The sequence below is a fragment of the Bos taurus genome, chromosome 4, assembly GCF_002263795.3.
Source record: "Bos taurus isolate L1 Dominette 01449 registration number 42190680 breed Hereford chromosome 4, ARS-UCD2.0, whole genome shotgun sequence".
NCBI lineage: Eukaryota > Metazoa > Chordata > Mammalia > Artiodactyla > Bovidae > Bos > Bos taurus.
The window spans coordinates 105,692,927-105,708,674 of record NC_037331.1 but is presented as its reverse complement, the minus strand read 5'-3'; the positions used below and the strand labels follow the sequence as shown (position 1 = coordinate 105,708,674).

Genomic DNA, 15,748 nt, shown 5'->3' with positions numbered 1-15,748 from the left:
TCGCCCTGATAGGTTTGCTTCTCCTCTCACATTCTGTTGAAATAGTGAACGAGGAACTGGGGGTCCTGGCCCAGGGCCTGTTGGTACCAGTACACAGAGAGGTGTCCAGACTCAGGGGAACATCTCAGTGTCACTTGCTGCTTTCTTGATTTGATCGGGTATTCGGGGTCTGGGTGATTTCAGAATCCACCAGGCCTGCTGGGAGGAGACAAGGAAGCTGAGGGCAGAGCACAGGGAAGCCTCCTGCTGCAGCCCTCATCGCCAAGCTTCTATCTCAGGAGGCAAAGACATCTCAGAACCTCCCACACTGTGTCCAGGACTCACCTGCTCCCAGAAGGAAGAAGTCACACAGCAGAGGAGCCTGGAGCCCATGGCAGCATCAGGAACCCAAGACAGCTGCTGGCTGGGGGCGGGGCTCCTGGGTGAGTGGTGTAAAGTGCTAATCCCCAGGCTTCCCTAATTGGAGCATTTGCCTATGACGTCACTGCTCTGTGCCTCTGCAGGCTGTTTCCAAATCCTCTGGACCCCTTGTCAGGACCCATTGTGGACTCCTCTATGCCCTTCCTGCCCTTCACAGCCCCTGAGCAAGGGATGGATGTGAAGGGTGCCCCATCCCCATGTCCCCAACTCCCACAGCATACCTTGTTGTCCCCTGCCAGCCCCTGCCTGACACGCAGCCAGGCACTCACCTGGCCAGCAGTCACCAGGCAATCAGCTGACAATCACCCAGCCCTCACCAGTCACTCCAACCCTTCACCTGCACTTCCCTTGCAACTCCTGGAGACCATCTCCTGGGCACATCCTGAGGATCCTGGCACATCCCACTTTCCTGGGCAGCGAGGAGTCTGTACTGGTTCCATATGTCCTGGAACCTCAGGACCTCAGGGAACTCAAACCTGCTTTCTCATTCAAGCATGTAGCTAAGGTTCCTTAAAGCTGCCCTCCCCAGGGTGACTCTCCACCCCTCCCAGGACCCACTGCTTGCCGTGGGCCCACAGTGCCTCCTAGTGGTCAATGGTCCACAGTCTCATGGATCTGTGCCTTCTGTCTAAAGCAAGAATGTAAATACCCCACACCCTGCACACACACACACACACACACACACACACAACACACACTTATTCTACTGTCTTCCCAAGCTGGCTGAGTTAAGATTGATCTTCAAATTCCCTTTAGCCTCTGGAGGTAAAAGACTGTAGAAACCAACATTTCAATTAAGAAGAAAATAATTGTACTGACAGTAGTATGCTAAGGTGGAATCACACAGACCTTCAATACAGACACTCTGCTGAGCTCAGGTGAATACAGCCTGGAGCACTGCATTCTGTAGATCCCGCTGATTAATCAGATCCACATATTTCTAAATTTTCTATATAAATTATTACTAATTCTAGGTAATGGATTTATATACAGAGATTATATATATTAACTCATTTAGTTTTAAAGTTATAAAACTTGAAATAAAAAAAACCCAACCGTCCACTACATTTAACGTCGATGTAGCTGGGCGTGATATGAGACAGCACACTCAGTGTCACACTGCAGGCATGTGGCCCTGGGTTCCAAGGCTCGCGTGTGAGACACCTGCAAGGGGCTCTCCTCCTTCCAGGCTGCAGGGATTCCCTCATCTTTTTGCACAGAGAGGAGGTTGCCGTGCAGCGCCGTGGATAACTGCAGGCGCTGAAGTACACAGATATCTGGGAGCGGTTGGCAGACTCCAGCGTGAGAGGGAAGTCCTCTGTGCTTGGTCTGGAGACGCTGTAGCCCTCAGGCAGGGCTCCTTTCTCCGTGGCAGGAGGGATAACTGAGTAATGGATCAGCCTCAGCCCGTGTCCCAGGTCTTGTCGGTACCAGTACATATCGCTGAAGCTCAGATCCTGAGTACATGTCAGTGTCGCGTTCAGTCCTCTCCTCACGACCTGGAATCTGGGGTCCTGAGAGACACCAGCATGGACCGCCCCTGTGGAGAAGGAGGACCAATGCTGCAGTCACAGCGGACAGGCTTAGAGCTGGAACCCCGAAGGGGACCCTGCACCCAGGACTCACCTGCCTGCAGGAGACAGAAGACCACACAGCCCAGGAGGCAGGGGCTCATGGCGGGGGCGGGGCAGGCGGAGGGCCTTCTGGTCTGAGTGTGGATGAGAGGGAGAGGGGCTCTCCAGGGAGTCCTTCTGAGATGTCACTGTCCCGGTCAGGCCCAGGAGCCAATCTGTCACTCAGGGGCAATGCCCCTTCCGCCAGAGGCTCAAATCAGAGATGAACCCGAGAGATAAGTTCTCAATGGACAATAGCCGTACAAGTTGATGTAACTCTTCTGTAAAACTGATTAAGTTTTGTGTGTGTTCTAGTCCAGAGATAATTCACATTGATACATGTATTACTTCTATTCATCTGCATATATCTGTAGTTTAAATCTTGTGGAAATCATTCTGGCTTCCTGTCGCCCTCTTTAACTCATGTGTCCCATTAGGACTTCAAGGTTTCATTTTTGCAAAACTGACCACAGTCCTGAGATTGTCCCTCCACCTACCATGTTTCTCCAGATCTCTGCTCCCAAACTCACTGCAGGCTCATCAACATTTGAGAAATCTGTTTGGTCTATTTCTAATCGAGTCACTGACAGACGGTCCGCCAGCCAAATGTGGGTACAGCTTCTTCATATTCCCAGGAGGCCCTGCTTCCCATGTCAGTGCAGGACAGGGAGCAAGCAGAGCCCCCTCAAGACTGGGACCCACCTCTCTTGGTGGAGAGAAGCTGGGCGCCCAGCACAGGGTGATGTATTGGCACAAAGGAATTCAGATGTAGGAGGGACGTGGAGGGAGGTGCAGATGTCAGGTCAAATGAAAAATGCTCTGTTTTTATTTGAGACATTCCTCCCATGGGAATATCTCAGATGCTCCCACACTGTGTTCAGGACTCACCTGCTCCCAGGAGGCAGAGAGTCACACAGCAGAGGAGCCTGGAGCCCATGGCAGCATCAGGAACCCAAGACTACTGCTAGCTCAGGCAGGGCTCCTGGGGTGAGTGGCGAAGAGTACTAACCCTCTTGCTTCCCTGGTTGGAGCATTTGCCTATTTCGTCACTGCTCTGTGTCTCTGCAGTGCCTTTCCTGATCCACTGAACCCCTTGGCAGGACCCAGGGCTGGCTCCTCTATGCCCTTCCCTGTCCCGCACAGCCCCTCAGCAAAGGGTGGGTGTGAGGTGAGCACTGTCCCCATGTCCCCATATGCCCAGAAAATGGCTTTTTCTTCTCTTCCTGTCCCTGCCTGACACTCATCACACAGCCCTCACCAGCCACACTTATCCCTCACCCTCCCCTTCCCATGCTGCTCCAGGTGACGGCCCCTGAACACATCCTGAGGCTCGAGGAACGTCCCCACTCCCCTGGGCAGTGAGGAGTCTGTGCTGGGTCCATGTGTCTGGACCACTCAGGGAGCTCAAACCTGCTCCCTGATGCAGGCATGTAGCCAAGGTTCCCCTAAGCTGCCCTCTCCAGGGTGACTCTCAACCCCTCCAGCACACCCTGCTTATCATGGGCCCACAGTGCCTCCTAGTGGCCCATGGTCTCATGGCTCTGTGCCTTCCATCTACAACAAGAACACAAATTCCCCACACTCCACACTTTCAAGCCCTACACACACACACACACACGCACACACACACACACACACACCCTTCATATGCTGCCTTCCCAGCATGGCTGAATTAGGGTTGATCTTCAAGTCTAGTCTTAGCCTGTGGAGGTAAAACACTGTATGATTAGACATTTCTACTAAGAAGGAAATAATTCCTGTACCACTCCAATGACAATAGATAGCTAAAATGGAGTGATACGGGCAATAAAAATAAGAGCTCCGTGATCTCAAATGAAGCCAGCCTGGACACCTGTATTCCGGACCTCCTTTTGATTAAGCAGATCTATATATTTCCAGATTTCATATTTAAATTAAGCATTACCAAATTCTAGCAGGTGCATTTTATAAAGAGGCTTTATGTATGTTAAACTATTTATTTCCTATGAACTTGTAAAATCTTAATATAATAAAAAACCATGAAAGAACTATTTTGACTTTGAGAAGATTTCTCTGAGGGAAAAGTAGAAACCTGGTCCAGGATAATTGAGATGCTAGGAAAGATGGGCAGGGAAGGAGAACACACACACCCAGCCTGTCTCTCCTCCTGGGAATGAACTCCCAAGGGATTTTGGATGGTTTCTAATTAACTGAGTTTGTTTTCTCTTTGATGATCCCAAGAGCTTGCTCAAACACGACCAATTAGGCATGGTTACCAAGTTCCCTGTGTCATGGGAAGGGACGTGGCCCAGATGAGGGGAGAGCCATGTGTCTGCAGCAGAGAGGGCAGGGGAGCTGAGGCCAAGACAGTAAAGGAGGAAAGACCCTCACCTCCGGTGGGCTAGAGCAGGGAGCACTTGAGAGCTAGGCTGTGGGAGAAACTTCCAGAGAGACAGCAATCAGGTGCTGGGAGAGACAAGAGGGTCTAGATATATCTGATTTACTAATATTCTTCCCTTTGGGAGGTCTTAAGCTGATGAGGAAGAGTCAGAACTAGTCAGAATTGGATGCAGTCTGAACTGCATCCAGGGAGGATGCAGAGGAAAGACAGAGACTGATGGTGGACATGTGTCTGCGAGTCCCTGGGGTCAGATCCAGGCCTGTCCAGGTCACACATCCAGGGTCACAGTGCTGGCACGTGGTCCCCAGGGCTCTGAGGCTCCCGGTGCTAGGAGCCTGCACGTTGGACCCTGTCTTTTTGCACAGAGAGCAGGTGGCCGTGCAGCGCCGTGGAGTAACTGCTGGTACAGAAGTAAACGGATGTCTGGGACTGGTTGGCGGACTCCAGCGTGAGAGCAAAGTTCTCTTTGCTTGATCTGGAGACGCTGTACCCGTCAGGCACATCTCCTGGCTCGCTAGAACGCACACCAGCTGAGTAATGGATCAGCCTCAGCCCGTGTCCCAGGTCTTGTCGGTACCAGTACATATAATCGTGATTCAGATCCTGAGTACATTTCAGTGTCGCGTTCTGTCCCGTCCTCACGACCTGGAATCTGGGGTCCTGAGTGACACCAGCATGGACCGCCCCTGTGGAGAAGGAGGACCCATGCTGCAGTCACAGCAGACAGGCTTAGTGCTGGCACCCCCAAGGGGACCCTGCCCCCTAGGACTCACCTGCCTGCAGGAGACAGAAGACCACACAGCCCAGGAGGCAGGGGTTCATGGCGGGGGCGGGGCAGGCGGAGGGCCCTCTGGTGTGTGTGTGGATGAGAGGGGAGAGGGGCTCTCCAGGGAGTCCTTCTGAGATGTCACTGTCCCTGCAAGCCCCCTGAGATGTCACTGTCCCTGCCCGGCCCCAGAACCAACCTGTCTCTCAGGGGGCCACACCCCTTCCTGTAAAGGCTCAAATGAGAAATGAACCTGAGCGATAAGTTCACAGCACGCAGCCTTATCCAGATCATGGCACGTACGCTCACACGGCTGCAACCTTTCTGTAAGTGTTAAAGATTTTTTCTGTAGATATTAAACTGATTAAATGTGTTGTATGTTCTAGTCCAGAGATAGGTCTTCATTAACATGTATATTACTTGTATTTACCTACATATTTCTGGAGTTTTGAATCCTGGGGAAATCCTTCTGGCTTCCTGCTGCCCTTTATGATAAGTGTCCCAAGAGCACTTCAAAAGGAGAAGGCAATGGCAACCCACTCCAGTGATCTTGCCTGGAAAATCCCAGATACTGGGGAGCCTGATGGGCTGCCGTCTATGGGGTCGCACAGAGTCAGACTCAACAGAAGTGACTTAGCAGCAGCAGCAGTTCTTCAAGGCACCATTTCCGCAACATTGACCGCAGTCCTGAGACTGTCCTTCCACCTACCATGTTTCTCCAGGTTTCTGCTCCCAACCTCATCTCAGGCTCATCAACATTTGAGGAATTCTTTGGTCTATTTCTAACCAATTCACTGACAGACGGTCCACCGGTCAAACGCAGGTACAGCTCCTTCATGTTCAGGGCAGCCCGTGATTCCGTGTTGGGGAGAGGGAGCAAGCAGAGCCCCCTCAGGCCGGTGACCCACCTTTCTGGGTGGAGAGAATTGGGTGCCCAGCACAGGATGACGTTTTGGCACAAAGGAATACTGATGCAGGAGGGACGTGGAGGGAGGTGCAGACGCCAGGGTGATGAAAAATGCTCAGTTTTTATTTGAGACATTCCTCTCATGGGAATACCTTCTTGTGATTGGTGGCTGCCATTCACTGAGTACAGTTCATATCACAGAGCCCCAAACTGTATCTTGTGACACATAACACAACAGATGTATGTAATTTGCTTGTACAGAGATAGTTCCATGAGCGAGGGACCACTGGTGTTGAGAACACACTTGGCTGGGATGCTAGCTGTAACACTTATGAAGTATGAGATCTGGGCAACTCACGACCCTCAGATGTACAAACAGTTAAAATAATACTTACCTTGATGACTTCAGTGAGCATTAAAACACACCAAGAAGTGAATGTCTGGGAAAGTCTATCGCTCCACCAGGACTGGGCTTGGCAGGCTGGCAGCTGACACACGGGCACCACTTCCTGAGCTGTGGCAGGACTGTTTTTGTCCCAGAGGCACCTGATCATGCAGGGCTGTGTCTTGGCTGCTGGCACAGAGATACACGGCTGAGTCTGTCAGCTCCAAGGGTGTCAGGCTCAGCTCAAAGCCAGCATCACTGAACTGGTTTCCTGAGAATCGATCTGATATGTTTCCTTTTTGATACACTTTCCCATCATAACACTGAACAAGAAACTGGGGGCTCTAGCCCAGGGCCTGTTGGTACCAGTATACAGAGAGGTGTCCAGATTCAGGGGAACATCTCAGTATCACTTGCTGTTTTCTTGATTTGATCAGGTATTTGGGGGTCTGGGTGACTCCAGAATCCACCAGGCCTGTTGGGGAGAAGACAAGAAAGCTGAGGGAAGAGCACAGGGAAGCCTCCTGCTGCAGCCCTCTTCACCAGGCTTCTATCTCAGGAAGGCAAAGACATCTCAGAAGCTCCCACACTGTGTCCGGGACTCACCTGCTCCCAGCAGGCAGAGAGTCACACAGCAGAGGAGCCTGGAGCCCATGGCAGCATCAGGACCCAGGACTGCTGCTGGCTGGGGGCGGGGTTCCTGGGGTGAGGGGGTAAATATTGACCCTCCTGCTTCCCTGATTGGAGCATTTGCCTATGATGTCACTGCTCTGTGTCTCTGAAGGTTGCCCTTGTCCACTGGACCTCTTGCCAGGACCCAGGGCTGGCTCCTCTATGCCCTTCCCTGTCCCGCACAGCCCCTCAGCAAAGGGTGGGTGTGAGGTGAGCACTGTCCCCATCTCCCCATATGCCCATAACATGCCTTTTTCTTCTTGTCCTGTCCCTGCCTGACACTCATCACCCAGCCCTCACCAGACACACTAATCCCCTCACCCTCCACTCCCGATGCTGCTCCAGGAGAGGATCCCCTGGGCATATCCAGAGGCTCCAGGCATGTCTCCATTCCCCTGGGCAGTGAGGAGTCTGTGCTGGGTCCATGTGTCTGGACCACTCAGGGAGCTCAAACCTGCTTTCTGATGCAGGCATGTAGCCAAGGTTCCCCTAAGCTGCCCTCTCCAGGGTGACTCTCAACCCCTCCAGCACACTCTGCTTACCATGGGCCCACAGTGCCTCCTAGAGGCCAATGGTTTCATGGATCTGAGCCTTTCATCTAAAACAAGAATACAAATTCCCCACACTCCACACTTTCAACCCCTACTCACACATACACACACACCCATACACACACCCCTCATCTGTTGCCTTCCCAGCCTGGATGAATTAGGGCTGATCTTCAAGTCTAGTCTTAGCCTGTGGAGGTAAAAAAATGTATGATCAGATATTTCTACTAAGAAGGAAACAATTGCTGCACCACTACAGTGCAAGTAGTTAGCTAAAATGGAGTACTTCGGGCAATAGAAATAAGTGCTCTCATGATCTCAAATGGTGGAAACCTGGTCCAGGTTAATTGAGATGCTAAGAAAGAGGGGCAAGAAGGGAGAACACACACACCCAGCCTGTCTCTGCTCCTGCTAATGCACCCCAAGGTATTTTGTATGGTTTCTAGTTAACTGAGGTTGTTTTCTCTTTGATGACCCCAAGACCTTGCTCAAACATGACCGCTTACACGTGGTTACAAAGTTCCCTGTGTCATGTGAAGGGACATGACCCAGATGAGGGCAGAGCGGTGTGTCTGGAGCAGAGAGGGAAGGGGAGCTGAGGCCAAGGAAATAAAAGAGGAAAGATCTGTCCCTCTGATGGGCAAGAGCAGGGAGAACTTGAGAGCTAGGCTTCAGGAGAAACTTCCAGAGAAACAGCAATGACGTGCTGGGAGAGACAAGAGGGTCTAGATATATCTGATTTACTAATATTCTTCCCTTCTGGAGGTCTTAAGCTGATGAGGAAGAGTCAGAACTAGTCATAAATGGATGCAGACCGAACTGCATCCAGGGAGAATGCAAAGGAAAGACAGAGACTGATGGTGGACACATGTCTCCGAGACCCTGGGGTCAGATCCAGGCCTGTCCAGGTCACACATCCAGGGTCACAGTGCTGGCACATGGTCCCCAGGGCTGAGGCTCCTGGTGCTAGGAGCCTGCACGTGGGCCTCCTGTCTTTTTGCACAGAAGCAGGTAGCCATGCAGTGCCATGGAGTAACTGCTGGCACAGAAGTATGCAGATGTGTGGGAGCAGTTGGCAGAATCCAGTGTGAGAGGGAAGTTCTCTGTGTTTGATCAGGAGACGCTGTAGCCCTCGGGCACATCTCCTGGCTCGCTACTGGACACACCAGCTGAGTACTGGATCGGTCTGTGTCCCAGGTCTTGTTGGTATCAGTACATACAGTTATGACCCAGATCCTGAGTACATTTCAGTGTCGCGCTCTGTCCTGTCCTCACGACCTGGAATCAAGGGTCCTGAGAGACATCAGCATGGACCACCCCTGTGGAGAAGGAGCACACCAGACAGGCTTAGTGCTGGCATCCCCAAAGGGGACCCTGCCCCCCAGGACTCACCTGCCTGCAGGAGACAGAAGACCACACAGCCCAGGAGGCAGGGGCTCATGGCGTGGGCGGGGCAGGTGGAGGGCACTCTGATGTGTGTGTGGATGAGAGGGGAGAGAGGGTCTCCAGGGAGTCCTTCTGAGATGTCACTGCCCCTGCCAGGCCCCAGAGAAAACCTTTCACTCAGGCAGGCACCCCCCTTCCCCTGGAGGCTCAAATCAGGAATGATCCTGAGTGAACTGTTCATATGTGACCGACCTGACAGCATATTAAAAAGCAGAGACATTACTTTGCCAACACAGGTCCGTCTAGTGAACGCTATGGTTTTTCCAGTGGTCACGTATGGATTGTTGGGCCATAAAGAAAGCTGAGGGCCAAAGAATTGATGCTTTTGAACTGTGGTTTTGGAGAAGACTCTTGAGAGTCCCTTGGACTGCAAGGAGATTCAAGCAGTCCGTCCTAAAGAAATTAGTCCTGAATACTCTTTGGAAAGACTGATGCTGAACCTGAAGCTCCAATACTTCAGCCACCTGATGGGAAAAACTCATTTAAAAAGGCTCAGATGCTGGGCAAGATTGTAGGCGGGAAGAGAAGGGGACAATAGAGGATGAGATGGTTGGATGGCATCACCAACTCGATGGAAACATGTTTGAGTAAACTCTGGGAGTTGGTGATGGTCAGGAAAGCCTGACCCGCTGCAGTGCATGGGGTCGCAAAATGTCAGACATGACTGTGGGACTGAACTGAACTAAACAGCTCACAACAGGGAGATCCATCCTGCTCAATGAAAATAAGCCTTACAATTTGTTGTAAACTTTCCATAAAACTGTTCACAACTTTATGTATACTTTATTCCAGAAATAGCTGTTCATTATCACATATATTCAGTTTATTGATCTGTAGTTTATTATTTCTGTAGTTTTGAATCTCAGGGAAAATCCTCAGGCCTTCCTGCTGCCCTTTATGACTCACGTGTCCCAAATAATCCCTCATGTTTCTATTTTGTTTAATTGACAACAGTCCAATTCATGTCCTTCCACCCACAGTGATTATGGTTCTGGTTCCCTAACCTTAGGGCAGGCTCATCAACACTTCAGGAATCCTTGGGCTCCCTTTCTTATTAATTCACCGACTGACAGGGTGCCTGTCACACGCAGGCTCAGCGCCTTCATGTCCACCTGAGCACGTGCTTCTCATCGTGTCTGAGGGTTGGGGGAGCAGCAAGCCGAACCGCCTCAGGCCTGTGACCCAGCTTTCTTTGAGGAGAGAAGCTGGTTGCCCACCACCACGGATGACGTGTTGGCACAAAGGAGTGCAGACGTGGGAGGGATGTCGGGACAGATGGCTGACCCCGGGGTAAAGGAAAAATGCTCCGATTTTACGTGAGACATCCATTGCATGGGGGTACTTCCTTGTGAAGCAGACAGCCATTCAGTAACTGATATCCTAGAGGCCCAGACTGTATCACATGCACAAACCTCACATTTAGAAGGATCCTGTTCTGGCTGCCATGCTCTGCTGCTGTGATTTTCAAATTCTCAATAATTTCTGATCCTGAATATCATGCACCTGGTCCTGAGTGGGTGACCGTGGTGACCTCCTGATGAGCTGGTTTCCATGGAACCCGATTGCAGGTCTGGGGTCTGGGTGACTAACCATTCCCTGGGCCTCAGAGACAAAAACACAGAAGCTAAGGTCAGAAGCAACAAATGAGCTCGATGTTGTAGGCACAAAAACAAGCCTTCAATTGGAGCCTGGCAAGTCCATGGGATCCATACCTGTGCTCAGAATGTCTCTGGTCCAAGAGACAGTGGGACCCACAGCGCAGGAGACTAGTGACCAGGCCAGGCCACTATAGAAAGGGGGACTTTTCAGTTCAACTCCTGTGACTTGGACGCTGGGCTCAAATCAAAGGCAAGCCTTCTCCCTGACATGAAATGATCTCTCACCAAAATCACTGCTGCTGGTAGGAGGCCGTGCTGTGTGCATATCACATGGGACCTCAAAGGAATTTCCTAGGAGATGAGGACATCCTGTCAAAATAGCATCATAGAATCATTTCAGACAATATGTGCACGAGAAAAGAAATTTATGAATGTGAATAAATAATTTAAAAAAAAAAGCCTGTACAGCAGGGAAGACCTTTGGATGGTCATTTTTCAAACCATCCATCTCCAGATAGGATAGTCCCTGACATGGATATGGTGCTCACATGCTTTCAAGAACTTCTTCAACCAAAATACTTTCCAGGAGCAATTTCGTAAATATGTAGCTCTGGGCTAAAGAGGACTTTAAAACAAAATGACAGCAACAGAAATACTATGGTTGTCAGGGAAGGAGACAGGCCTGGCAATGGGGCCTCAGAGGATTTTTGGTGATGAAATGTTCTCAGCCTTTATAGGTGAATGTTCCGTGGGCACACACACATGGATTGATCAGAACCATTCATCTGTTCACTGGACAGTGTGTAATGTTACTGTATATACAGCGGACCCCTTGGACTACACTATTTTGAACTTCAGGGGTCCACTTTTGTGTGGAATTATTAATAGATGCTAACTACAGACCTTGGTGTTCATGTGGTAAAGAATCTGCCTGCAATGGGAGAGACCTGGGTTGGATCCCTGGGTTGGGAAGATCCACTGGAGAAGGGAAAGGCTACCCACTCCAGTATTCTGGCCTGGAGAGTTTCATGGACTGTATAGGGGTGGCAAAGAGTCAGACAGGACTGAGTGAGTTTCACTTTCACTTTTCACAGTACCACACAATTGTGGCTGGTTGAATCTGAGGATGTGACATCGTAAACAGGGTTGACTGAATTTTAAACAAATTTTACAGCAGGGTTAAGGCTGGTTCAGGGGCCCCAAACTTCACATTATTCAAATGTTATCTATAATTCATATGCCAATACAGTTGATGTAAAAATGCCTGAGGGTAAGTTACATGCTCTTTTTCTCTCATGTATTGAGCCAGCAAGCATAATTACTTTCTTTCCTGTGACATCTGAAGACCTCAAATATAGGCTTTGAAGTCACAACATGTCCATATCTACTTTTGCACCTAGGAAGCACTAGAGGAGGCTGTCAGAGGTTAGCAAAGGGAGTCAAGAAATCCATGGTCCTGTTACCTGCCAGGGACTTCATGCTTACTAAATTCTTGTGCAGCCCTGGAAGGTGGTGTCCTGACTAACGCAATAAGTCAACTTGACTCTGCCTTGGATATTTAGCTTTATTTTTTGGGTGCTCCAAAGAGGGATATTTTTTGGTTCAGACGGTAAAGTGTCTGCCTGCAATGTGGGAGACCGGGGTTCGATCCCTGGGTCGGGAAGATCCGCTGGACAAGGAAATGGCAACCCACTCCAGTACTCTTGCCTAGAAAATTCCACGGATGGAGGAGCCTGGTGGGCTACAGTCCATTGGGTCACAAAGAGTGACAAGACTGAGCGACTTCACTTTCAACATGTGAATAGGTATGTTTTAATAATAGATTAGATAACCTTTTAGTTCATAAAGCAGATGACCCTCCATAATGTCGGTGGGCTTCATGAAACCAGGTGAAGAGATGAATAGACGAAAACACTGATCCTCCCCCAAGTAAGAGATAATTGTCAGCGGATGGCCTTCACACTGGACCGTTAGTCCTTCTGCTTTTGAACTTAAACATCAGCTCCCCTCAGTCTCTAGTAGCACCAGACCCGCTTGCAGCTTTTGGACTTACCAGTCTTAACAACTATGTGAGCCGATTGCTTTAAAACTTGTATGTGAGTATGTGTGTGTATGTGTGCGTGTGTGTGTGTGCTTATGTGTATTATTTATTCCTGTCCAACTCCAGCAACCAGGGATTCACCCTGAAGAGATGGACAGTGTCGGCGAATGAGACAGCTTCTCATTTTTCTTGGGCTGCCTGTTTATTCCAAGTTTAAGATTCTCTTTTATACTTTTACAAAAACATTAGGCCAGAGGTTTGACATTTTCAGTTCCCCCTCTCCCAGATTTATTATCTCCATAAATCATTGTTGCTCTTCAAACAGAGTTCCTGCTTCAGTGATTCTCTGGGGATCAGCCTTGTCATCTATTATCTACCTCTTCTAATGTGTCCTATAGTTAACTTGTGATTACATTGTAAATCATGCTACATTCCTCAGTTTACTACTTATCTTCCTAAATCCTGTTTGCCCCTAACATCCTGAGCTCACTATCTCTTAACAAGGCTTCTAGCTATAGTGTCTCTAAAAATTCCTAACTTCTATAAGCTATAGTAAAATATGCTAACTTTACAACATTCCTTAAATCTTTAACTTCTAACTATTTTAATTATTACTAAGCCCTAAATTCAGTAAACTCCTTTGCCATAAACATTCTCCTCACAAATAGGCTTCAGATATCAATCCCTCCCATGGCCTCAAGCTACGGCCTATGTGCTCATCCTGGAACACACTTTTGTAAAAGTCCTTGAACAAATGTCAATGATTAACTTTATGAATTATTTTCTGAGCACAGCTGCAGAAGACTTTGTGCCTTTGCATGTTCCTCTCAAGAACAATAAGCACCTTAATATTCCTTTTCAGTCAACTCAGCCGAGGAGAGGAAAAGACAAGTCAGAATTACAAGGCCTAACTCCTTCATCCTGGGATCCCTGCCTGCGGAATGAGGAGAGGGGGCTGGGGACCGTGCCTCCATTTTGTCAGTAATGCCTAACGCGGCTCCCAACAGACAGGCTTGAATCAAATTCCTTGCTCTGAAAGTAATGACATATAAGATGCAGACAAGTCAGTTCCCATCAAATGTATAAACAGGTAAAATAATACTTACCTAGAATGATGTTTGGGAGCATTAAAACACAGCAGAGGAAGAATGTCTGGGAGAGTCTATCGGATCTATCTAGGCCTGACAGGCAGGCAGTCACCCTCACAGCCACTTCCTGAGCTGGGGCAGGAGTGTTTTTGTCCCAGAGGCACCTGATCATGCAGGGCTGTGTCTTGGCTGCTGGCACAGAGATACGCGGCTGAGTCCGTCAGCTCCAACAAGCTCAAGTTCAGCTCAGAGTGAAAGTCACTAAACTGTTTTCCTGAGAATCCATCCAGGAGCTGTGCTTCTCCCCTCACTTCCTGCCTGTAATACTCAACAAGGAACTCGGGGCCCTGGCCCAGAGCCTGTTGGTACCAGTACACGGAGAGGTGTCCAAAGACAGGGGAGCAGCCCAGGGTCCCTCGCTGTCCTCTTGCTTTAATCAGGTGTCTCGGGGTTTGGGTGACTCCAGAATCCACAAGGCCTGTGGGGGAAGAAGACTGGGGCTGAGAAAGAACGTGGGAGAGAACCCGATGGTGCCTTGGATTCAGGCAGAGTCAGGCCAGGAACACGGATTCCCCGCTGTGCCAAACACCCACCTGCTGGCAGGAGACACAGAGCCGCACAGTAGACGGGGCTGCAGCCCATGGCAGGAGGGCCAGAGCTGGGAGGCGTATCCATGCTCAGAGCTCTGCTTCTCGGAGAGCTGGGGTTCTGGGCCTCCTTTCTCTGACTAGAGGTGAGGCAGTGACGTCACTGTTCTGATGTCACTGCCTCTGCTGGTTCCCAGAAATCTGACCTCTCATTCCAGGTCGCTGATCCAGGAACCCTGCTCTGTCCTACAAAGTCTTTTAGATGATGTGTGAGCTGGACTGCTGGTCTCAGCGAGGCTGGGTTTATGCCCGACGCCCTTTCCCATGTCTCCTTCGCTTTTCTCCTCAGGTAGGTGTTTCTCTTTCGTACCACCTCCCAGCTCCATACCCTTCACTTTTGCTGCAACCTCAGAGGCTCCCTCAGCACTGCATAGTTGAAGTTCATGGCTCCCAGCTGGGACAGCAAGCCTGCAAATTAGTGCCTATCCTAGTAAGGCTTCTAGAGATAAAAACAGCAAATAAAGCTTTCTCTTAAGCCTCCTGGTCCCAGGCACTAGCTCTGTCTGCTTGCTCTGCCCCTGAAACTTGTGGAGTTTCTCAGCTGCACAGTGTCCCGCTGTGGTCTATGCGTGGAAACCAAAATTGTCTGCCCAGATTTAATAACCATGGGATGTGTTCATATTTGAAAATATTTCACTGTTTGCCGATTGAACTGTGTTTTTGCTTGTTTTGTTTTTCTAAAGAACACACACACAATTAGAAACACAAACACACCAACCAGCCTGGCATAGCTGATTCATGATTTTGTATTTCAAGAGAAAAGAAATGTGCTTATGCAGGAAATATTTAATACTTGACTTTCAGAAGATTGTGATGAGGGAGATGCTACAAACTTGGGTTAGGTTTTGTCGGTGGTGGTGTTGTTGTTCAGTGGCTAACTCGAGTCCAACTCATAAAAACCCCCTGCATTGCAGCGTCCCAGGCTCTCCTGTATTCACTATCTCCCACATTTGCACAAATTCATGTCTGTTAGTCGGTGGGGCTATCTAACCACCTTGTTCTTTGCCACCCCATTCTCCTCTTGCTTTCAGTCTTTCCAGCATCAGGGTCTAGGCTATTTAGATGCTAAAGACAGGCAATGGTGGAGAATACATACACACACAGCTTGTCTCTCCTCCTCAGGGACGACCAAGGAATTTTGGATGATTAATAATTAACTGAGGTTGCATTCTCTTTGAGGACCCCAGAGGACCTACTCAAACACGCCCAGTTAGGGATCATTACAAGGTTCCCTGGG

The 15,748-nt window shown here is 49.6% G+C and overlaps 1 protein-coding gene and 2 gene segments (V, D, J or C); all 3 read right to left on the bottom strand.

Moving 5' to 3' along the window:
- LOC100300510 (T cell receptor beta constant 1) overlaps positions 1–15,748 on the bottom strand; it is a gene marked incomplete in the record, with an annotated part of 535,695 nt that overhangs the window by 398,978 nt on the left and 120,969 nt on the right.
- Positions 415–3,844, bottom strand: LOC132345141 (T cell receptor beta variable 6-4-like). The segment is given in 2 exon segments: positions 415–1,960; positions 2,047–3,844. Coding segments are annotated over 2 exon segments (579 nt in total).
- Positions 3,993–6,203, bottom strand: LOC132345146 (T cell receptor beta variable 6-2-like). The segment is given in 2 exon segments: positions 3,993–5,099; positions 5,187–6,203. Coding segments are annotated over 2 exon segments (408 nt in total).